At 43.3% G+C, this 22,190-nt stretch overlaps 3 protein-coding genes across 3 annotated transcripts in view; all 3 read right to left on the bottom strand.

Annotated features, from left to right (window-relative positions):
* The window catches only part of iqsec3a (IQ motif and Sec7 domain ArfGEF 3a), a 189,141-nt gene that overhangs the window by 138,476 nt on the left and 28,475 nt on the right, over positions 1–22,190 (bottom strand). The gene's annotated exons all lie outside the window — the stretch shown is intronic.
* Positions 2,709–6,213, bottom strand: tnni1d (troponin I, skeletal, slow d). Its single transcript, XM_056749044.1, has 8 exons — positions 6,207–6,213; positions 5,702–5,754; positions 4,547–4,582; positions 4,398–4,439; positions 4,192–4,323; positions 3,882–3,971; positions 3,508–3,690; positions 2,709–3,288 (listed from the first exon to the last, which is right to left on the bottom strand). The coding sequence occupies exons 1-8, from the start codon at positions 6,211–6,213 to the stop codon at positions 3,187–3,189; spliced, it is 645 nt and encodes a 214-aa protein (XP_056605022.1). The 3' UTR covers positions 2,709–3,186.
* LOC130421252 (uncharacterized) lies at positions 13,602–20,047 on the bottom strand. The gene is made up of 3 exons (XM_056749043.1): positions 17,699–20,047; positions 14,212–14,302; positions 13,602–14,071 (listed from the first exon to the last, which is right to left on the bottom strand). Exons 1-3 carry the CDS (start codon positions 20,045–20,047, stop codon positions 13,602–13,604), a joined length of 2,910 nt encoding a protein of 969 aa, XP_056605021.1.

Raw genomic sequence — 22,190 nt, 5'->3', positions numbered from 1 at the left:
GAACTTGAATCTTCATCTCCGTAGTGCTTCGAAAGGGAGGGGTGGAGTGGAGTGGAGTGAGCCGCTGATTGATCGCAACCTCACCACTAGATGCCACAAATGTCATACAATGGACCTTTAATTTTACAATTGAATCATTTAAAAGGACATTAATCCCAATAAGTTGGCATCTATTTAATTATTTTAATAAATATGATAATTTACCTTCCATAATGTACGCAATGGAGTTTAATTTGTATGGACGCTGAATGAGATAGCTTTAAATAGGTTTAAATCATTGAATCATTCAAAAGGCAAATTAACCTATTCATGTAATGTTTCTGTCTGTTTTCCTTGTTTTCTTTATACTTTTACCTAGTTTCAGTTCTGTTATTTAGTTCAATCTTTATCTAGTTGGTTCCTTTCTCTTCTGTTCCTCTTCTGTTCCTCATCGGGTATTGTCTGGTAATGTGAGTGTGGTGTCTACCTGTTTATCTGCCTTTGGATTTATTGCTAACACCCTGGTTTTAGTTCATATTACTAAAATACAGAACATATTGTCAACATCAAGATATGACTGAAGAACGAATTTATGCAACATTAAATGTTTTAGGCAAAGTGGCTGATAAACAATAGGGGGCCATAGGACAGTATGTACAATAGTGTACAGTCAGTGTCAGTACAGACTAAAAATGGTAGGGTTTAGCATTTTAAGGATCTATTTCAAGTTTAACTGTTCTTTTTAAAACCTCTGATTCAGTTTGTTATTGCATTTTTACGTTCACATTCAGTTGGCATCTACAAAGTTGGCACTGTTTTTATTGACTGAGCAGCCTCATAGAAACATACTCGGAAAGCTCTTATTCGGAGAATAAAAGGTATGTTTTACGAGTTTTTAATGTATAAAACTATTACTGTAAAAAAAATGCAAAAGTATGCAAAATTCGGCTGTTCGCATTAGGTTTGAAAGTAACGTTACAATCTAGCTTCGTTAGCTTTGGATAGCTAGTCTGTAACGTTATGCCCACGTTGTTCTAATTTACAGCTTTTTAATCATTTAAACTTCCTTTTTGGTGAACATTTCCTCTGAAATGTGTGACTTGTGTGAGGAATTTAGTTCAGTAACTTACGCAACTTGATATTAGTTTAAGGTCGACACGAGAGCGACGTGGCAAAAGCAAACATCCAGCTCATTTTTTTTTATAAATACCGCTAATGTTCGGTGACGGAACTTAGATTTAAGAGTCTTTTAGACGAGAATGTTGTTGTCAAGAACTCAAATACGTGATTTATATATAAACATAACGCCTCTTTGAGATTTTGTTAAGACGCTGTCGGAGGTGTGAGCTTCAGGCTGAGCAGCTCTATCTCGGCCATTGCCTCGGGAGTAGCCGCTCTTATAACGTTAGTGGTTAACCGTGAGATATAATTAATTTTGGGTATATGAGACGAACAATTGATGCTCTTTTTAGACTTCTACTTATTCCCGAGTGTGTCGAATTAGTTAAGAGTTGTGTTAACGATTATAATATTATTTTTTAAGACTGTATTTCACTTTCTGTACTATATCCCACTCTTCTTTTTTCCCCCCACTGACAGGTTGCAGAATAACAGCTAATATTAATGGATCATTCCATTCAAGAGAAAGTCAACTGGAACGTGGATGTTTTCATAACAGGCTTAAAGGTAAACATTATTTAGGTAAAATGTTAATGTACTTCTTTATATGTTTATTATAATCCATTGTGCTCTGGGTAGCCCAGTTTCCTTACATTCTTCTCTTGTCTCTTTTCTTGTCTCTTTTTCTCTTTATAGATGAACAAATTGATAAAGAAACCCTCCTGCTGGACATCCACTTCCAAAAGTGCACGCCACACTGTTGTCTACAACTCCTAGGAAAAGAATCCTCTTAAGTAAGACTGCTCCGTGGATATGTCAGGTTAAGCAGTGCTGAAACCGAAAGAACTAACACTATTTAAAATGTTTTGTGAGTTTATATGAAGAGGAAAGTTACGGTGTCCCTTTTTCACATCCATAACGCTTGTTTATTTCTTTTTTTATAGAAAACTTGTGCATAGACTTATATTTTAACATATAAATGCGGTTCTATTAACAAGGGTTTAGTAAAATACTTTTTATAGCGTTTTGAAGTGTTAAGTTGTCTAACTATTTATATTTACTTGTGCCACTTTAATAACCTTGTTAAATGTATATGTTAAAATCTAAACTAATGTAATTTATTGAAATTAATGTTCTTTAAATATGTATAAACATACATTTCATCAAAGTGTTTTATATGCCATTTTATTGTTCATTGAGCATAACATATTGCATGTTTTTATGAATTCCAACTGGTTTTCCATTGTTCTCATGTATGTCATAGTGTAAATAACTCATCTAGGTGGCAACGGGAATACTCTCTCACCCTGTGCACTTTGGATTTACAATGACAAATACACACTACAGTGTCCCGTCTCTTCAAGGTTGAGTCAGATTAGACATGGGATTCAACCGGGCTAAAAATACATCATGAGCCGTGCTCTGCAGTAACAATGCTTGCTTTCAAAGCTCACTTTATGTTCTGCCATCACCACAGAAAAGCCCCTTCCCATAACCTGCCAGCTTAGCTGGACCTATCGCATATCACTAAAACAAAAGATCCAATTTGAACCATGAGAGAAGAATAGATAAAAAAGTGAATATGACCATGCAGAAGTTGACTATGCAGGGACTGCCCAAGAGTTTAATAAAACATTGTTTAAAACATGTTCTGTTTAATTCTGCAACATTTAATGCTGGTTTAAGACTTCAATTTAGCATACAATCACATACATTTCGAAATATCATATTGCTCTAAACGTATCCTATATGAACCTTTTTTAGTCTGAACAGTCAACATATACCATCAGAGAAACTGAACCAAACATGCTGACAGATACAGATACACGTGAAACCACTAATATAAAACCTTTTGGAGAATGGATCTCAATAGAATTTCTAAAGGAACAGGTTACACTGGTATTTGTATTGTTGTTATTATCATTATTAAACCAAAAGTTATTAAATTTATACTGTAAAATGAATGATTGTATTTTGGGGGTTGAACTAATGCTTTAGAACATGAGGTGTAATTGAAAACAATTAGACAGCAGCTGTGAAAAGGCAGAAAAAAATATTTTTCCTCAAGACCAAGCATTCCAGAGGGTCTCACTGGCCTCCCCCAGCAGCGTCAAACATCTTCTTTCTTCCCTCCATGCCAGACATGGCTTCCACATTCTTACGCCAGTCACTAACCTCAGAAGTCGAGACCTGTTTGTCAGGAAGAACGATAAGTGAGTTGTAATGATATTGTCATCTCCACATTAAAAAAGACCAACTCGAAATTTTGTATGAGCGATCGGTAACATCTAAAATGTACAGTTAGTTGAGTTTTCATCAATGTACCTCTTGTGAAAAATAAAAAAATTGGCTGAGCAAATTGAACAACTGAGCTAAGTCAATAAAAAGTCAATAAAGATCCAATTATACCTTTTCTTGCTTGATGTCCTCTTTCTTGACCGACTTCAGATTTGCCCGGAGGTCCATGGAGCCTTTGTGTTTCGAACCCAGCAGGGCCCTCATCATTTCATCGGCAGACACGCGCACCTTCCTCAGCGCCGGCCTCTTGAACTTCCCTCCCAGATCCTGAATCTTCAGTTTGAGCTCAGTGATCTGAATCAACGGCATACCAATAGGTATGTTGTATCTTCTCTTCTGATACCAACAGGCAGCTTTCATTTTTCCGGGTACATTTGCATCCTGAGGTGCTTTTGGTTTGCTTTAAAAATACCTCAGCTTCCTTTTTGTGTAATTCATACAGGAATTAATGATGAAAATGAAATGTTGGTTGCTTTTCTACTTACATCTTTGTTGTGCTTAACAACTTTGTCCTCATAGTCATATCTCTCTTCATCTACCGCATCGATTTTGGCGTAAAATTGCTTGCACAGATTCTGAAGATGAATATTTGCAAATACAAATGGTTTTCAATTTGAGTGAATCAAGACTCAAGTCGTTCTTTTACATGAAGATTTTAGTTATTTTCTTTCCGTTTTTAAAACCAGTTGTAGTGTAGACTACAACTACAACTGGCTTTGTTGTCCTATCAAAACTCAAATTTCAAGTTTCTCAAGAAAATAGTTTGCAGAATGAAAATTATGTTTTGTCTGTCACCTGTAACTCGCCCAAAGAAAGCCCAGACAGTTGCAAAGGAGGAAGTTTTTCTTGCAAGTAGCGCTTTTTTTCCTCATCCCTATCTTGTTTCTCTCTTTCCAAATCGTCAATCGCTCTATTAAGAAGCATTATCTGATTGAAGATGAAAGACGAACCATTAAATACTTGAGAGCTAACAAAAAACAACTTAGAGGTCAAATTCCAACCTTTAAAGAAAGTTTCCGAGATGCCGAAATCTTTGACTTGGGCTGTTGAAGAAAGGACACCAAATATGACACCAATTAAAAAAATAATGGATGACATTTTATATATTATGAATTATTATTTCTTGCTGTGTTGTCATGTTTATACATACTTTGATATCCATTTTGGGATTTCCAGGCCTTCGAATCTGTCAGATGTTGTATGCAAAAAAGGAAGCAATTTAGTTGCAATGAAAATAATAAGATATATACATGTATGTGGATATTAAGACTAAATTTATATAATATCTAGACTGCAATATATTAAATCAAGGTTAATTATATTTAAAGAAACAGGCAAACCATTAGCATGAAAAATATTAAAAGAATGTCCACAAAACAATATAAAACAAACACAGGCTGTCAAATCTGTGTTTCTACCAAATATTTGTGAGTAAATGTATAAATGTATATTAATATACAGATATAAATGTACACATACACGTTTACTATATATAACAACATAATATATATAATATATTACATAAATGTATTTTAAATGTAATTCTATTTCTACATTTTTGTTTGGTATGTTTGTTTTTGTATTTATATACAGTATAAATATAGATATACATGGCACATAAACAGTTTTATACACACAGTTAAACACAACTTTTTTAATTGATTAATTGCGAGAGCTCTACAACAAACATTAAACAACATGACAACTGTTTGGTAGTAGCATGTAAATGTTAAAAGTAATCAATATAAAGTCAAATGCTCACCTGACTGTCAATAATTAATTAAGAAACAAAAAAATGACAACAAACGTCATTATTACGGCATTTTGAGTAATGAAGGTGTTTCTTTAAAGTTACAGTAAACATTACAATATACGGTATATCATAATGAAATGCATTTTAAGGGGTCTATTCTCTCTCATGCCAGGCTTCAGCTGTCATCAACAGCTGTGAAATATCAAGGACATTACACATGGGCTGATAAATAAAGCTGTTCCTGCCTCAGATGTTTACGGGTTGTCACAAAGGGTTATTTTAGTAACAATTACATTTTGAGTCAAAAGTCTAACGCTTGTGCAATATTGAATGTGGTTTTGTAAGTTGGTTTCAAACGATTGTTGAAATCTTTAATCATAATTTTTCATATCATTATATTTTAACCAAACAGTACAACTTCTTGATCTGATGTTCATAAATATGAGGTGAAAAAGATTAACTAAATGGGTGACAGCTTGTCCTTTCTTTATGTAAAAAAAGATGCATGGTAATTTTTATGATAAATGTTGAATGAATAAGAACTGTACTTACTCCCCCATTGTGATGCTTCGTTGATCCAATAAGCCAAATATTTGAAATAACACCTACAAATTAAAAGAGAGTAGAGACATTCATTAAATCAAAGTCAAAAACAAATTATTTCATAAATAAATAAGCCTGTTATGAAGACTAAATAGGGATGCTGTACCTGGGTTCTTTCTTTTATCCGGTCATGGAAAGGACAAAGAACAACAGGGCTGCGAGACAAAGGGATTTTATAGTCCAGCAGTCACTGGTTGGCAGATATAGTGTCTGTCAACAGGAATGCCTTGGCATTGCTCTACAGATGAAATATTACCAACTGTGAAGCTGTGAAGAGCAATAAATAAGGATATGTGTATGAATGGAGTTATTCAAATAATTCATAAGCACAGCATCAAACAAACACAATACTGACTTTTTATTTAGTATCCATCCACACCTAGCCCGTATAGTACATTGATGTAATCATATTTACATATTCCAATGTATGAACAATATTTAGAAGCGTATGTACCATACATGCGTCACTTGTGCAAATGCATCTGTCATTAGTACTATTCGAGTTTATACCATTCTCTTCAAACTAAAGGTGCTTAAAAGGTTCTTGACAACAATCCCATAGAAGAACCATTTTTGGTTCCACAAAGAATCATTCAGTCAAAATTTCTGTAAAAGAAACATCCCATTCTCACTATTTCATAATCTGAAAAACCTATTTTCGCCACAAAGAACCTTTTGTACAACAGATGTTTCAGATGTTAAAGGTTCTTTGTGGAACCAAAAGTTTTTTGAGAGTGCATGTTTCTACACAGTGCATATCATGTTAATAATATATATATATTATTTATCATGTTAAAATATTTGCCTTTTATTGCATCTTGGTTTACCACTTCACATCCATTTTTAAACCCTCAAGCAAAACCCTAAAATATTCTTGGAATATTACACACATACAAAACGATAAATCTACTGACACTACAGTTCTTATTTCCTTCATGTTGTTTTTTACACTGTAAATTGTGTTTATACATTGTACAGCACTTTGGTACAACGCCAGTCAGTTGTGATGCCAAAGAAACATAACCTGTTAAGCACAAACAAATGCGGACACTGGTTTGATGTAGGCACTTTGTTTTTCTAGTTTTTGATAAGTAATAATGTAATGACATTGTAAACAATTTTTATAAAAAGTGGTCATCTCCAAATAAAATTATTTAAGACCGAAGATAATAAATGACCTTTTGTCTGTTTTCACCTTCTAAATTAACAGCTAATGAGCTAGCCGAAAGGTATGCAGCACCAGCCCTGCTAAGCATGCTACTCCATGCACATTCTTTCCTAAAGTTACGGCTTAGGAAGTCATCAACTTAAAGTTCAAACCTCAATAAAATATTTAAGGGAGAAATCCACCAATTCAAGAGAATTAAAGACATCATTACTCACAGTATTTACAATAGTCTTCTTTAAATCTGATGTATCGTAACATACACATACTAACATATTCTTTTATTGAACAACAGAACAATGGTGGTCACAGAAGAATGACCTTGCTGTCAAAGCTGCCATTAGTCCAGAGCAGGTGCGTTAGCTGTTTATTCTGAAACCGGATCGCAGCTCAGTTATGAAGAACTTGTTCATCTGCGAGTTTTTTATGCTATTAGTATCTGTCTCAGTGGGCATTGATGGCTCAATACATCATTGCCTGTCAACATCTGTGACATATGAAACCGTGACGAGAAAGATTAAGAGAGATTAGGAGGATTTTTGGTTATGCCGCTATTGTATACCCTTATAACCAAAACATAATTGAAAATTATATGGGTTAATAATAAAACAAAACGTATTCAATTAAAATATAAATAACACGCATGTTTTTTCTTTTCTAGTATCTTCCAGCTAGGCAATAACATTTACATTTCTAAAAGGTACAGTGTATGAAATTTAGAGACATATAGCGATGAGGTTGTTGTGAATTGCACTCACTCCACCCCTCCATTTCAAAGCACTACAGCAGCTGACACATCACTTTGACGTCGTCACATTTTCGCTTCTTTGTGTCACGGTTGTCAAAAGGACTCAGATGCAGGTGATGTATAAACAGTTTATTAGAACAAAGTTCACAGCAGCAAACAATAGATCTGCAGGGTACTCCTGACAAGAACACAGGTGACACGGCAGGCTGTAGATATCATATTTACGAAACACGTTTGCAGTTTTTCCGTTTGGGGCTACTGTAGAAACAATATGGCGAATTCCATTTAAGGGGACCAACAGTGTATGTAGATGGAAATAGTTCATTCTAAGGTAATAAAAATGCTTCATCTGTCTTTATACACCTCGGAAGACATAGTTATGTATATTATATTGCAATTTTGTCAACAGATCTTACCCCTCAAAATAAACACACTAGGCCTTTAAATGTCTATGGGAAGTCTATTACAGAAGAGATCTGCAATATTAAAATTACAGTATTTTATCTCATTAAGGATGTCTAGTCAGTGTCTAGATTATGAGAATTAATTATAAATTACTACAGTTAAAAAACATGGTTCCTATAATACCAGAATGGTTTTGCTATAAACCATGGTTAAACTTTTATGGTAGTACAACCATGATTTTGGCTATAGTTTTCAGGATTTGTGGTCAAAGCCCAAGTGCAGGCAGTAAAAGGGTTGACATAAACCTTTTATTAATAAAACAAAACAGGGGAACCTGATAAACAAAACAAGAATTCTAACTAACACTTCCCACCAGGGGTCAAAATAAACAAGGTCCAACGTCTATAAATAATAAGTCCAAAAATACAACTGGGAGTGGAAGACAATAAGGAGGGTATTCATATGAATAGACAGACAGGCACAAGGACAAACACCACAGACAAAGAACTGTCCAAACTAGGGGGTACATGGGGTTATGGTGGGCCAACAGAAATAACATTAAGAGGCCAAAACTTGGGGACACTAAGCATGGGTGGAAAACTTTCTCACAATAATCTGTATAAACCTGTAGATAAATTAATAAAAATAGGAATAATAGAAAATAATTTACACCGAAAAATATTACCATTTTCCCAGCAAGGTAACTTCAAAAAAGTTAGGAAGGGTAGATTTATTATTCTGTTTTGCTAGTAAAGATTATCACGTTTGTCCAAACAAGTATGCATTTAAAAATTGCCAGCATGCATTTTCGCATATGGTTAGTGGAAAGGAGAAGACTTTTTGTGTTTTCTGACAATATTTATGCTGTTGATATTGATGGACCATAGCAGGAAATATTTTAATGGTTGATTTCCCACATTCTTCACAATATCTTCTTTTGTGTTCAACAGAACAAAGACATTTAAAAAGTAGTTTTTCCAACTATGGTAGTCAATGGTGGCCAAGAACTGTTTGGTTAAAAGCATTCTTCCAAATATCTTTGTCATGACCAAACAAGGATGAGACCTAATTGCGGGGTTGAATCTTTTATTAAGGTGAAACAGTCAATAATATGAATAAACTCCCGTATCTGATCGCCGATCGACGGCAGATATGTAGAACACCAGGCGTTGGTGGTACTGGAACGGGAAAATCCCCTCACCAGAAGAGGCTGGCAGCCGCGATCAGAAAGGAATGTCTCCACAGTAGCTGGATCGTTACACCCGAGAATCTTCCAAGACAGAAGAGGAATCACAGATATAGTCCTCCAAAAGTGAGGCGTGGTGCTCTGTGAAAATCCTGAGAAACTGGTGAATTATTAATGAGGCTAGACAGACTAGACAGGATACAAGATAACTTCGTTAAGAGAGCCGCAGCAACACTTAGGGCAGTCCGAGCAGACACAAGGTACGGTCAGACAAAGACGAGAAACACTGAGGGAAATAAATAGGAAGAATATAATGAGGGGAGATGACTAGCAGGTGCAGGATGATAACGGGGCAAGCTTAATTAGAAGATTGTAAACAGGGGTGTGAGTATGGAGTGGAAAATAACCCGTGTGGGGAAAACCTAGGGAAACACTGGGCGGGGAAAATAACGCAGACACTGAGCACATGGTTAGCGGAAAGCTAACCCCGTACTCAACAATAACAAAGACACCCATGTGCAGAGAAATGCCCTAACCAGACCGAGATCATGACAGTACCCCCCCCCCACCAGCGCCCCTAGGCGCTTAGGGAGGGGGCTCACCTCGTCTCCGGTGGAAATCCGCGATCAACGACCGGTCCAACACATCTCGCGAGGGAACCCACGACCTTTCTTCTGCGCCATAACCTTCCCAGTTCACGAGGTATTGAAAGCCCCTACCTCCTACCCGGATTGAGGTGGGAGACGATGACAGGTTTGACCGTGGATACATGAAATACAGGGTGGACTCGACCAAGACTAGAAGGAAGCTTGAGCCGTACGGCTACCGGGTTAACCACCTTGGCGATCCGGAATGGCCCAATGAACCTCGGTGCCAGCTTATGAGAAGGCGTCCGGAGAGGTAGGTCCTTGGTAGAGAGCCATACCCGTTGACCGCACACATAGGCAGGGGGAGAAATCCGGTGGCGGTCAGCCGCTGACTTGGTCCTCAGGTTGGTTTGGGCCAGAACCTCTCTGGCCCTCGTCCAGGTCTGATGGCAATGCCGGACGAACGCTAGAGCTGAGGGAACCGTAGCATCGAGTTCCTGGGAGGGAAACAGAGGTGGTTGATAACCAAGAGCACACTCGAAAGGAGACATACCTGTGGCTGAGGCGGGAAGGGAGTTGTGGGCGTATTCTACCCAAGAGAGCTGTTGGCTCCAGGAACCGGGGTTGTTAGATGTCAAACAGCGGAGTCTCTGACCGAAATCCTGGTTGGCTCGCTCACATTGTCCATTAGTCTGAGGGTGAAAACCTGAAGACAGACTCGTTGAGGCCCCGATCTGTCGACAGAACTCTTTCCAAAACCGAGAGGTAAACTGTGGACCCCTATCGGACACCACGTCGACCGGTAGACCGTGTAAACGGAAGACGTGATCCACCATCAGTTGAGCCATCTCTCGGGCAGAAGGAAGCTTAGGAAGGGGGATAAAATGGGCCGCCTTGGAGAAACGGTCCACCACCGTAAGAATCACAGTGTACCCTCTGGATGGGGGAAGGCCAGTGACAAAGTCCAGGGCTATGTGTGACCATGGCCGGGAGGGAATGGGGAGGGGACGCAGCAGACCTGAGGATGGACGACGGGTGGTTTTGCTTTGCGCACAGACTGGGCAAGCCAACACGAACTGTTTGACATCATTGGTGAACGACGGCCACCAAAACCGCTGGTGTATGGAAGCCAGGGTCCCCTTGATCCCTGGATGGCCAACCAGCTTAGATGAGTGACACCACTGAAGGACCTCCGAACGTAGCGGAGCGGGCACGAACAACCGACCCACTGGGCACTTCTCTGGCAGTTGTACCCTGCGGCCGGCCTCCTCTACTCGCCGTTCGATGTCCCAGGTGAGAGCCCCGACGACCGCCAACCGGGGAAGAATAGAGTCGACGGGATCCTCCCTGCCTGGCTCCTCGAACAGACGGGAGAGAACGTCAGGCTTGATATTTTTGGAGCCAGGCTGGTACGACAGGGTGAAGTAAAACCTGCCAAAAAATAGTGCCCAGCGGGCCTGCCGTGAATTCAACCTCTTGGCTGAACGGACATACTCCAAATTCTTGTGGTCCGTCCAGACCAAGAATGGTTGCGTAGCTCCTTCCAGCCAGTGCCGCCACTCCCCCAACGCTAGCCGAACCGCCAGCAACTCTCTATTACCGATATCGTAGTTCCGTTCGGCAGGGCTGAGGCGGTGGGAGAAGAAGGCACAGGGATGCACCTTCTCATCATGACTGGTACGTTGGGACAAGACTGCGCCTACCCCGACGTCGGATGCGTCGACCTCAACAATGAACTGGCGATCCGGGTCTGGAAAACAAAGCACAGGAGCAGAGATAAAACGGGACTTGAGTTTATCAAAGGCTACCTGAGCAAGGGGATTCCAGGCAAACGGGATCTTAGTGGAGGTCAATGCAGTGAGCGGAGCGGCCACTTGACCAAAACCCCGAATGAAACGCCTGTAGAAATTGGCGAATCCAAGGAACCGCTGCAACGCCTTACGAGAGTCGGGAACGGGCCATGTGGCGACAGCCTTGACCTTAGCACCGTCCGGTCCACTGCCCAGAGGAGAAATCACATAGCCAAGGAACGAAACCGTATCGGAGTGGAATTCGCACTTCACCGCCTTGACAAATAATTGGTTCTCGAGAAGACGCCGGAGAACCTCTTGAACATGCTGGGTGTGTTCCTGGAGAGTGGGGGAAAAAAATAAGGATATCGTCCAGGTACACGAATACAAAACGATTAATCATGTCACCCAGCACGTCATTAATGAGGCTCTGGAAGACGGCAGGGGCATTGGTCAACCCAAACGGAAGAACCAAATACTCGTAGTCTCCCGATGGAGTGTTAAATGCCGTCTTCCACTCGTCCCCCTCACGGATATGAACCAGGTGATACACGTTGCGGAGGTCTAGTTTAGTAAAGACCCGAGCTCCCTGTAATAGTTCAAAGGCAGACGACATTAAAGGCAAGGGGAATTTATTCTTTACCGTAATCTCGTTCAAACCTCGATAGTCAATACAGGGACGTAGGGAGCCGTCCTTCTTCTGAACGAAGAAGAAACCCGCACCGGCTGGCGAGGAGGAGGGGCGTATGAGCCCGGCATTCAAAGATACTCAGATGTATTTCTCCATGGCCTCTCTTTCAGAGCAGATAGGGAAAATAACCGGCCTCTGGGCGGAGAAGTGCCTGGGAGTAAGTTAATGGCGCAGTCGCAGGGTCGGTGTGGAGGAAGAGACATGGCCCGAGACTTGCAGAACACGGTGCGGAGATCATGGTATTCCCCCGGAACCCCGGTGAGGTCGGCGTATCATCTACCTGCGACACAGGACAAACAGAAACAGGAGAGGGAGCAGGACCAAGACAGGACACATGACAAGCAGGGCTCCACGCTAAGATAGAAGTGTTTACCCAATCAATGTGAGGATTATGCTGTGACAACCACGGATGCCCTAATACAAGTGGGGTTGTGGTGGAATCGAGGATATACAGTTTAATCTTCTCACAATGATTTCCCGACAGAAAAAGACTTACGTTAGGTGTAGTGTGGGTGACTGTGAAAAGTGGTCCTCCTGTCAGTGTCACGGCAGAGACAGGTGGGTGGAGAGGAACGGATGGAATACCCCACTTTCGAGCAGTAGTTGAATCTAAGAAATTTCCCTCGGCCCCGGAGTCAATAAGTGCCCTTCCTACGTGGATGGTGTGCCCGAAGGTGAGGCGATATGGCAGCAGAGTGCGGAGGGAAGGAGAGGATCTTTTGATGACGCCCACCCTGACTCTCCGTTCTAAGGGTGGGCGTTGGCTTTTACCGGACAGTGCGTGGCAATGTGCCCAGTCCTCCCACAATAGAGACAGAGACCCTCCACCAGTCTCTGTTGTTTCTGGGCGGACGAAAGATGGAAACGACCGATCTGCATGGGCTCTGGAGCCGTCGGCAAACGTTGTACAGCACTGCAATCCCGGCTAGAATCCCGTCCGGCTTCTACATCAGTCTCCTGGTTGGCATCACAACGTCGCCAGGCGGGGGGTGAAAGGCGTCTTCGGCGACGTGCGTTGATCCGACCTTCGATCTTTAAACATAGGCAGATGAGGTCCTCTAGGTCTCTGGGCGGGTCCAGGGTTGCAATCTCGTCGGCTATGGAATGGTTGAGCCCATCAAGAAAGCGGGCTCGAAGAGCACCCGGGTTCCACTCACACGCCGCCGCCAGGGTCTTGAATCTAATAGCAAAGTCAGTGATGGAGCTCTTTCCCTGGATGATCCGGGAAAGTTGTGCAGCCGCTTCATCGTCGCGTGCCGACCTGTCGAATAACCTGGTCATCTCTTCGCGGAATTCGATGAATGAGCGACAGCAGGGTCCTGAGATTCCCAGACAGCCACTCCCCACTGGCGAGCCTTTCCTGTGAGTAATGTGAGGATATAAGCGATCCGAACCTCCTCAGAATCGTACCGGCGGGGCTGAAGAGCGAAGACCAGGGCGCACTGAGAGAGGAATGCCCGACAGGAATTAGGATCCCCGTCGTAAAGCGGTGGAGTGTTAGCATGCGGCTCAGGCTCACTCCTGGATGTGTGTGATGACGCGTTTTGACTAAAGCCGGCTCGCACGGTCCCACGCAGGAGATCAGCGACTTGGCGGTGTAAAGCTGCCATCTGCACCTGCATGGAATCCATCTCCTGAGCTGCTGCTGTGAGGCGAGAATCCTGTTGTCCCAGTAGAATTCCCTGGTGTTGTAGCGCAGCTCGCAGATGATCCTGTCCCGCTGGGTCGAGAGATTGGTCTGACCGTTCTGTCATGACCAAACAAGGATGAGACCCAATTGCGGGGTTGAATCTTTTATTAAGGTGAAACAGTCAATAATATGAATAAACTCCCGTATCCGATCGCCGATCGACGGCAGATATGTAGAACGCCAGGCGTTGGTGGTACTGGAACGGGAAAATCCCCTCACCAGAAGAGGCTGGCAGCCGCGATCAGAAAGGAATGTCTCCACAGTAGCTGGATCGTTACACCCGAGAATCTTCCAAGACAGAAGAGGAATCAGAGATATAGTCCTCCAAAAGTGAGGCGTGGTGCTCTGTGAAAATCCTGAGAAACTGGTGAATTATTAATGAGGCTAGACAGACTAGACAGGATACAAGATAACTTCGTTAAGAGAGCCGCAGCAACACTTAGGGCAGTCCGAGCAGACACAAGGTACAGTCAGACAAAGACGAGAAACACTGAGGAAATAAATAGGAAGAATGTAATGAGGGGAGATGACTAGCAGGTGCAGGATGATAACGGGGCAAGCTTAATTAGAAGATTGTAAACAGGGGTGTGAGTATGGAGTGGAAAATAACCCGTGTAGGGAAAACCTAGGGAAACACTGGGCGGGGAAAATAACGCAGACACTGAGCACATGGTTAGCGGAAAGCTAACCCCGTACTCAACAATAACAAAGACACCCATGTGCAGAGAAATGCCCTAACCAGACCGAGATCATGACATCTTACTCTGTGTTCAACAGAACAAAGACATTTAAAAAGTATTTTTTCCAACTATGGTAGTCAATGGTGGCCAAGAACTGTTTGGTTACAAGCATTCTTCCAAATATCTTACTCTGTGTTCAACAGAACAAAGACATTTAAAAAGAAGTTTATCCAACTATGGTAGTCAATGGTGGCCAAGAACTGTTTGGTTACAAGCATTCTTCCAAATATCTTACTCTGTGTTCAACAGAACAAAGACATTTAAAAGTAGTTTATCCAACTATGGTAGTCAATGGTGGCCAAGAACTGTTTGGTTACAAGCATTCTTCCAAATATCTTACTCTGTGTTCAACAGAACAAAGACATTTAAAAAGTAGTTTTTACAACTACTGTAGTCAATGGTGCCCAAGAACTGTTTGGTTACAAGCATTCTTCCAAATATCGTACTATGTGTTCAACAGAACAAAGACATTTAAAAGTAGTTTTTCCAACTATGGTAGTCAATGGTGGCGAAGAACTGTTTGGTTACAAGCATTCTTCTAAATATCTTACTCTGTGTTCAACAGAACAAAGACATTTAAAAAGTAGTTTTTACAACTACTGTAGTCAATGGTGCCCAAGAACTGTTTGGTTACAAGCATTCTTCCAAATATCGTACTATGTGTTCAACTGAACAAAGACATTTAAAAGTAGTTTTTCCAACTATGGTAGTCAATGGTGGCGAAGAACTGTTTGGTTACAAGCATTCTTCCAAATATATTACTCAGAGGTCATCAGAACAAAGCATTTATATAGATTTGGAACAATCTGAGAGTGAGTAAATGATGACAGAATCTTTATTTTTGGGTAAACTGTCCCTTTAAATGTACTGAAAAACGTCAACCTCTTACAGTGGTCTGTTATTGCAGTAGGTGCACCCCAGGTTGCAGGTAAGATTTGTTTTGTGTAGCCAGACCATTAACTGTCGGCTGGTGCTTGAAGATGAACTGACCGATCAATAACAGTTTGTTTTGTTTTTACATATGGTTCCAGTGTTATATGTATTATACCGTGATAGTTCACTAAAGTGAATGAATAGATATTTTCTCTCTCCATTTCCACTTCTTCCTAGTACAATGCTACTGTATATACAAAGATTTAATTATACATAAGCATGGAGAGACATGAATGTGGAACCAGTTTTTATTTATGTCACGCAACAACTAAATAGTAAGTTGGAAGTAACAACGATGAGAAAACTGTTGATATACAAAGATTTAATTATACATATAAGCATGGAGAGACATGAATGTGGAACCAGTTTTTATTTATGTCACGCAACAACTAAATAGTAAGTTGGAAGTAACAACGATGAGAAAACTGTTGATATACAAAGATTTAATTATACCTAAGCATGGAGAGACATGAATGTGGAACCAGTTTTTATTTATGTTACGCAACAACAAAATAGTAAGTTGGAAGTAACAACGATGAGAAAACTCTTGATATTGTTTTACACCAACAGTACTGATTGATTTAAGATAAATCGTCCGGTGTTTAAGTACACTATCTGTTATTAAACAAATAGTAGTTTTGACATGTGGAATGTCAAGAGAGTGTACAATCCAACATTTGGCTGAGGTGTTTCCCATCATCTTAATCTTTTGATCTCAAAGTTTATGCTTAAATGTTTGTAATTACATTCGCTAACAAAAATCGGTAACACTTTCCTTGAAGCATATATGTATTATGTATTATAAAAGTTTTAAAGCGTTGTAATGCACCTTTTAATGCATTGTTATGTCTTATAAATAATTGTTATTACAGTTAAAACATTATAATACTTAGCAATTCATTGTGACACTACACATTTTAAATTGGTTATACTTCTTTAGGACTACATATAATGCACTAAAACACACATTATGAAGAATTATAATGCATTTTACAGATTAATAACTCTTTATAATGCATTGTACATACATGCTTCAAAGAAAGTGTTACCCAAAAATCTAATTGTGCCAACATATCGATATATTTTATTAGAAAACAATAATTCTGTTAAAAAATATTGATTAACTTGAACCAAATAATGAATAAAAGGTATCTTTTTAAAAGGATGAAGACAATATAAATAGTGAAAGAGTATGTGTTTCCAAACTTTTGACCGGTAGTATGCCCTTTTCCAGAGAGACTGGCAGCATTTTTATGTTAATGCTCATATGCCTTGCAGATATATATCCCAATGTCTCTCTCTGCAGGTAGAAAAGGGCATTGCTCTGTCATGGACATGTTCAAAATTTGTCTATTTTTGTTTGAATTTTAAAATACTCTAATTCAGTTTAAAAAATGTTTTAGTTACGCAACATTAGCAACATTCAGGTCGAGATGAACTAAACCGTCCTCATAAAACTGCACATTTTAATCTGTATGCCATTCAAACAAAGCATACATTTACATTCACTTCCGTTATGTTGTCAAGGGTTCGAAATGTTGAATCATATATAAATTTCATTAAAATCCAAAGGTTTTCAAGTTTTCTGTTCTGTTTAACTTTTTGATGATGCTATTTTCTCCATTTTAGTCTATGCCGCAAACTCTTGCCTTTGGTCATTGTAGCAAGGTTCAGGCTTGTGGAAGAAAGGAGGCGGAGTCGGCGTCGCTGGGAAAGCATAAGAATCGTTTTTATTTACTACAATACTTCCGGGTTGTAGACCCGCTCACTCAATAACACAATCTCTCTCTGGTTGTGACAAATCTTTCCTTTGGTCGATGTGCGCTTTCCCAGCCTGGTTTCTCTCTCTCCACTCTTCTCCTTTGTCGTGCCTTAAATGCGTCTCCTCGCCAATTACTAGAACAAGAAGCAGGTGATTTCACTCTAGCGTTGATCTGCTTACTCACCGTCATACTCCCGACACGCCCCTCTGCCGCAGACCGCGCTAGACCACGCCCCCCTTTCCACATACCCCCACCGCCCGACTCAGGCCGAGTCCCCATCCGGCCTGTAGCCTCGTCCCCCCCCTCCGGGAGAGAAAGTCGGCCACCGCCATCTGAGTCCCCGGCCTGTGGATCACCTGGAACTTGAATGGTTGCAAAGCAAGGAACCAACGAGTGATCCGCGCGTTGGTGTCCTTCATACGGTGGAGCCATTGGAGGGGCGCGTGGTCCGAACAGAGCGTGAACTCCCTCCCCAGGAGATAATACCGGAGGGTGAGGACCGCCCAGCGGATCGCCAAACACTCCTTCTCTATGGTGCTGTACCTCATCTCCGCCCGTGACAGTTTGCGGCTGATGTACAGCACCGGACGATCCTCCCCCTCTATCTCCTGGGACAGGACAGCGCCCACGCCCCTGTCCGAAGCATCAGTCTGCAACAGAAAAGGGAGTGAAAAATCGGGAGCGTGCAATAACGGTCCGCCACACAGAGCAGCCTTCACTTGGGTAAACCCCTGCTGACACTGCTCCGTCCATTGGACGGTATCTGGTTCCCCCTTTTTAGTGAGGTCAGTCAGCGGGCTGGTGAGGTCCGAATAATTGGGCACAAACCGTCTATAATATCCCGCCAGCCCCAGGAACTGCCTCACCTCCTTTTTGGTCTTGGGTCTCGGGGCGGTGGCAATAGCTGCTGTCTTATCAATTTGGGGACGCACCTCCCCGTGACCCAAGTGGAAGCCCAGATACCTTACCTCTACTCGCCCAACCGCACACTTCTTCGGGTTAGCCGTCAGCCCCGCCCTCCTCAGCGAACTCAGGACCGCTCTCAAGTGCTGCATATGCCGCTGCCAATCATTACTGTATATGATGATGTCATCGAGATAGGCTGCGGCATATGCCGCGTGAGGTCTGAGGATACGATCCATGAGACGCTGAAATGTTGCCGGGGCTCCGAATAAGCCGAACGGAAGCGTGACGAATTGGTGTAAACCGAACGGCGTAGTAAAGGCTGTTTTCTCTTTGGATAATGGAGATAGGGGGATCTGCCAATATCCTTTCGTCAGATCCAATGTCGAATAAAAACGAGCCGTACCTAGCCGGTCAAGTAATTCGTCAATTCGAGGCATTGGATAGGCGTCGAACTTCGACACCGCATTCACCTTGCGATAGTCCACACAGAACCGGACCGAGCCGTCGGTCTTTGGTACTAAAACTATCGGGCTCGCCCAGTCACTTTTGGACTCTTCTATTACCCCCATGTCCAGCATAGCCTCTAATTCCTTCTGAACCACAATTTTTTGGTGCTCAGGTAACCTATATGGGCGACTGCGTACTACGGCACCCGGTGTTGTCTCAATATGGTGCTCTATGAGATTCGTGCGGCCGGGCAGGGGCGAAAAAACATCTGAAAACTCCGTTTGCAACTTCGCAACATCCGTGAGCTGGGAGGACGAGAGATGATCTCCGCCTGGTGCCAGAGCGAGTGATTGCACCTTGGTGTTCGTCTCTGGCCCGAGATCATCTACTCTAGTTACTGTCGTCGCCAGCATCACGGTGTTCGCCTCACTCCATTTTTTTAGGAGGTTGAGGTGATAAATTTGATGTGCCCCGCTCCTGTCCGACCGTACTACCTCATAATTGAGATCTCCTATTCGTCGTGTGACCTCAAACGGCCCTTGCCACTTGGCGAGTAGTTTAGAACTGGACGTGGGGAGTAATACAAGCACTTTCTCTCCCGGTGAAAATTTACGTAGTCTGGCTCCCCTGTTATAATGCCGGCTTTGTCGTTCCTGTGCCTGTAACAAATTCTCCATAGAGAGCCGCCCCAGTGTATGGAGTTTTGTTCGCAGGTCCAAGACATACTGAATTTGATTTTTGCTCGCGGAAGGTCCGTCCTCCCAAGCCTCTCTTAGGACGTCTAAAACCCCGCGGGGTTGACGACCATAGAGAAGCTCAAAGGGGGAAAACCCCGTGGAGGCTTGGGGAACCTCGCGGACGGCAAATAACAGGGGTTCCAGCCACTTATCCCAATTTTTGGCGTCTTCGTGTACGAATTTCCGGATCATGGATTTTAATGTGCGATTAAAACGTTCGACCAGCCCGTCCGTTTGTGGGTGATAGACGCTGGTCCGAATCGTCTTAATGCCCAATAATCCGTACAATTCGCGGAGTGTCCGCGACATAAACGCCGTGCCTTGATCTGTGAGAATCTCCTTAGGGATCCCCACACGGGAGATTAAACGAAACAGGGTGTCCGCAACACTGGTTGCTGAGATATTGCGTAACGCCACTGCCTCAGGGTATCGGGTTGCATAATCAACGATGACCAATGCAAATCGATGCCCTCGTGCGGATCGCTCTAATGGCCCGATCAGGTCCATACCAATTCTTTCGAAGGGGACCTGAATAAGTGGAAGTGGGCATAATGGCGCCCTGGGAGTGGCCGGTGGGTTTACCAGCTGGCATTCAGGACAAGACGCGCACCACCTACGCACGTTCTCATGAATGCCCGGCCAAAAAAAACGGGTCGTTAGGCGATTAACAGTTGCAGCTTGACCTAGGTGCCCTGCCATCGGATTACAATGAGCCGCCTGGAAAAGCATTTCACGACGGCTTTTGGGTATGACTTATTGGGTTGTATCTTGTTTTGACTGAGTGTCCTGGGTCACTCGATACAACCTGTCTTTCAAAATAGCGAAATACGGGTAGGATAGGGTCTGCGCAGGTTGGAGAAGCTGTCCGTCGATTGTACGGACCTGTTCAAACGCATGTTTGAGCGTCTCATCCTGAGACTGTTCCAGAGGAAAATCATCGCCCTGAGAGAGGTTTCTCCTGTCCACCGGGCTCCGTTCCTCTGAAACTGTCATCAGAGGTCCCGGTTCAAATTCTCCGACCTGAGCGACCGCTCCTCCCCGCCACACTTGGTTACGCCCAGAAACATCCGCACATAAATGTCCCATTAATATTGAAAACAATGGCCAATTCGTCCCCAAAATTAGCGGATGTCGGAGGTGCTCATTAATACCCACCTCTATCCTATGTTTTTGTCCCCGAAATTTTATGGTCAGCGGCACCAAAGGATAGTTCACGATATCCTCATGTACACACCTTACCTTAACCCCGCGGCTCGTATCCATTGCCCCGAATTGCATCAGGCTTTGGTGGATTGAGGTTTGGTTACATCCTGAATCAACCAAAGCCTGATATGTACCCCCCCTTATACTCACAGGTATCTGGTACAACCCGTCCTGACCGAGGGCAGCCTGAGGGTTGTCGGGCACCCGGATCATCATCCCGACCTCCATCATATGACAGCGGTCGACAGAATGTCCGGGGTCCCCACAACGCCAACAGGCCGGCCCAGGAGTCCCCGCCGCCCCAGCGGCAGGAAGCAGACCCCCGAATTGGCGAGGAGAGGCTGAAGGAAGGGAAGAGGCATGGGCATTGTTGTCCGGACGGTGATAGGATCCCTCAGGGGACCTCGCAGCGCCGTTAGGTCCCGCCTCCTGCGAGAACCGTGTTCGCGGCGCGGGCCGCGGGTAGAAATTCCCGCGAGACCTAGGAAAGGGAACAGGTCTCGTAGAGAGAGAAGGGAGAGAGGGAGAGTTCGATGGTAGGGCTACGCCGGCCCCGGGGCACGCCACCAGCTGGTCCTCCGCCAATTGGATCGCCTGGGCCAGCATCGTCGGGCGGTGACATTGGACCCATTGGGAGGTTTTCCTGGGTAACCTCGCCACAAACTGCTCCAACGTCACCTGGTCGATGATGGTCTCGACGGTGCTAGCGTCGGTCATCAGCCATCTGCGGCAGGCATCCCGGAGCTGGTGAGCAAAGGAAAAAGGCTGTGTCCGGTCCCCGAACTCCAGAGACCGGAACCGCTGCCGATGCTGCTCAGGACTCCGACCCACTCGCTCGAGAATAGCCTTTTTGAGGTCCGCATACCTCAGCAGGTTCTCGATGGGGAGTTGCTGGGCGGCCATCTGGGCTTCTCCGGACAGGAGCGGGATGAGACGGGCAGCCCATGCGTCCTGCTGCCAACCTGACAGCTCTGCGGACCTCTCGAACAACTCGAGGAAGGCTTCCGGCTCGTCCTGGGCTCCCATCTTGTGCAGCGGTATCGTCGGGGATCCAGTTGGTAGGGGACTGCCTTGCTCCTGGCCCAACCAGCTCCGGAACGCATCACGGTCCTCCTGTTGGGTTTTTATGAGAGACTGGAACCGTCTCTCTTGGTCTTCTCGAAGTGCCAACAGGGCCTGATGATGTTCCTGATGGAGGCCGGCAAGAGAGCTGATGACCTCCGCGAACGGCGATCCTGAGGGGAGACTCTGCATTTTGGAGGCGGTCCTTCCTTTCTCCCGGGTTTCGGCACCACTGTAGCAAGGTTCAGGCTTGTGGAAGAAAGGAGGCGGAGTCGGCGTCGCTGGGAAAGCGTAAGAATCGTTTTTATTTACTACAATACTTCCGGGTTGTAGACCCGCTCACTCAATAACACAATCTCTCTCCGGTTGTGACGAATCTTACCTT

This window comes from Triplophysa dalaica, chromosome 5, assembly GCF_015846415.1.
Source record: "Triplophysa dalaica isolate WHDGS20190420 chromosome 5, ASM1584641v1, whole genome shotgun sequence".
Classification (NCBI taxonomy): domain Eukaryota; kingdom Metazoa; phylum Chordata; class Actinopteri; order Cypriniformes; family Nemacheilidae; genus Triplophysa; species Triplophysa dalaica.
Note: the sequence above shows the minus strand (reverse complement) of the source record. Positions and strands in the feature narration are given on the sequence as shown.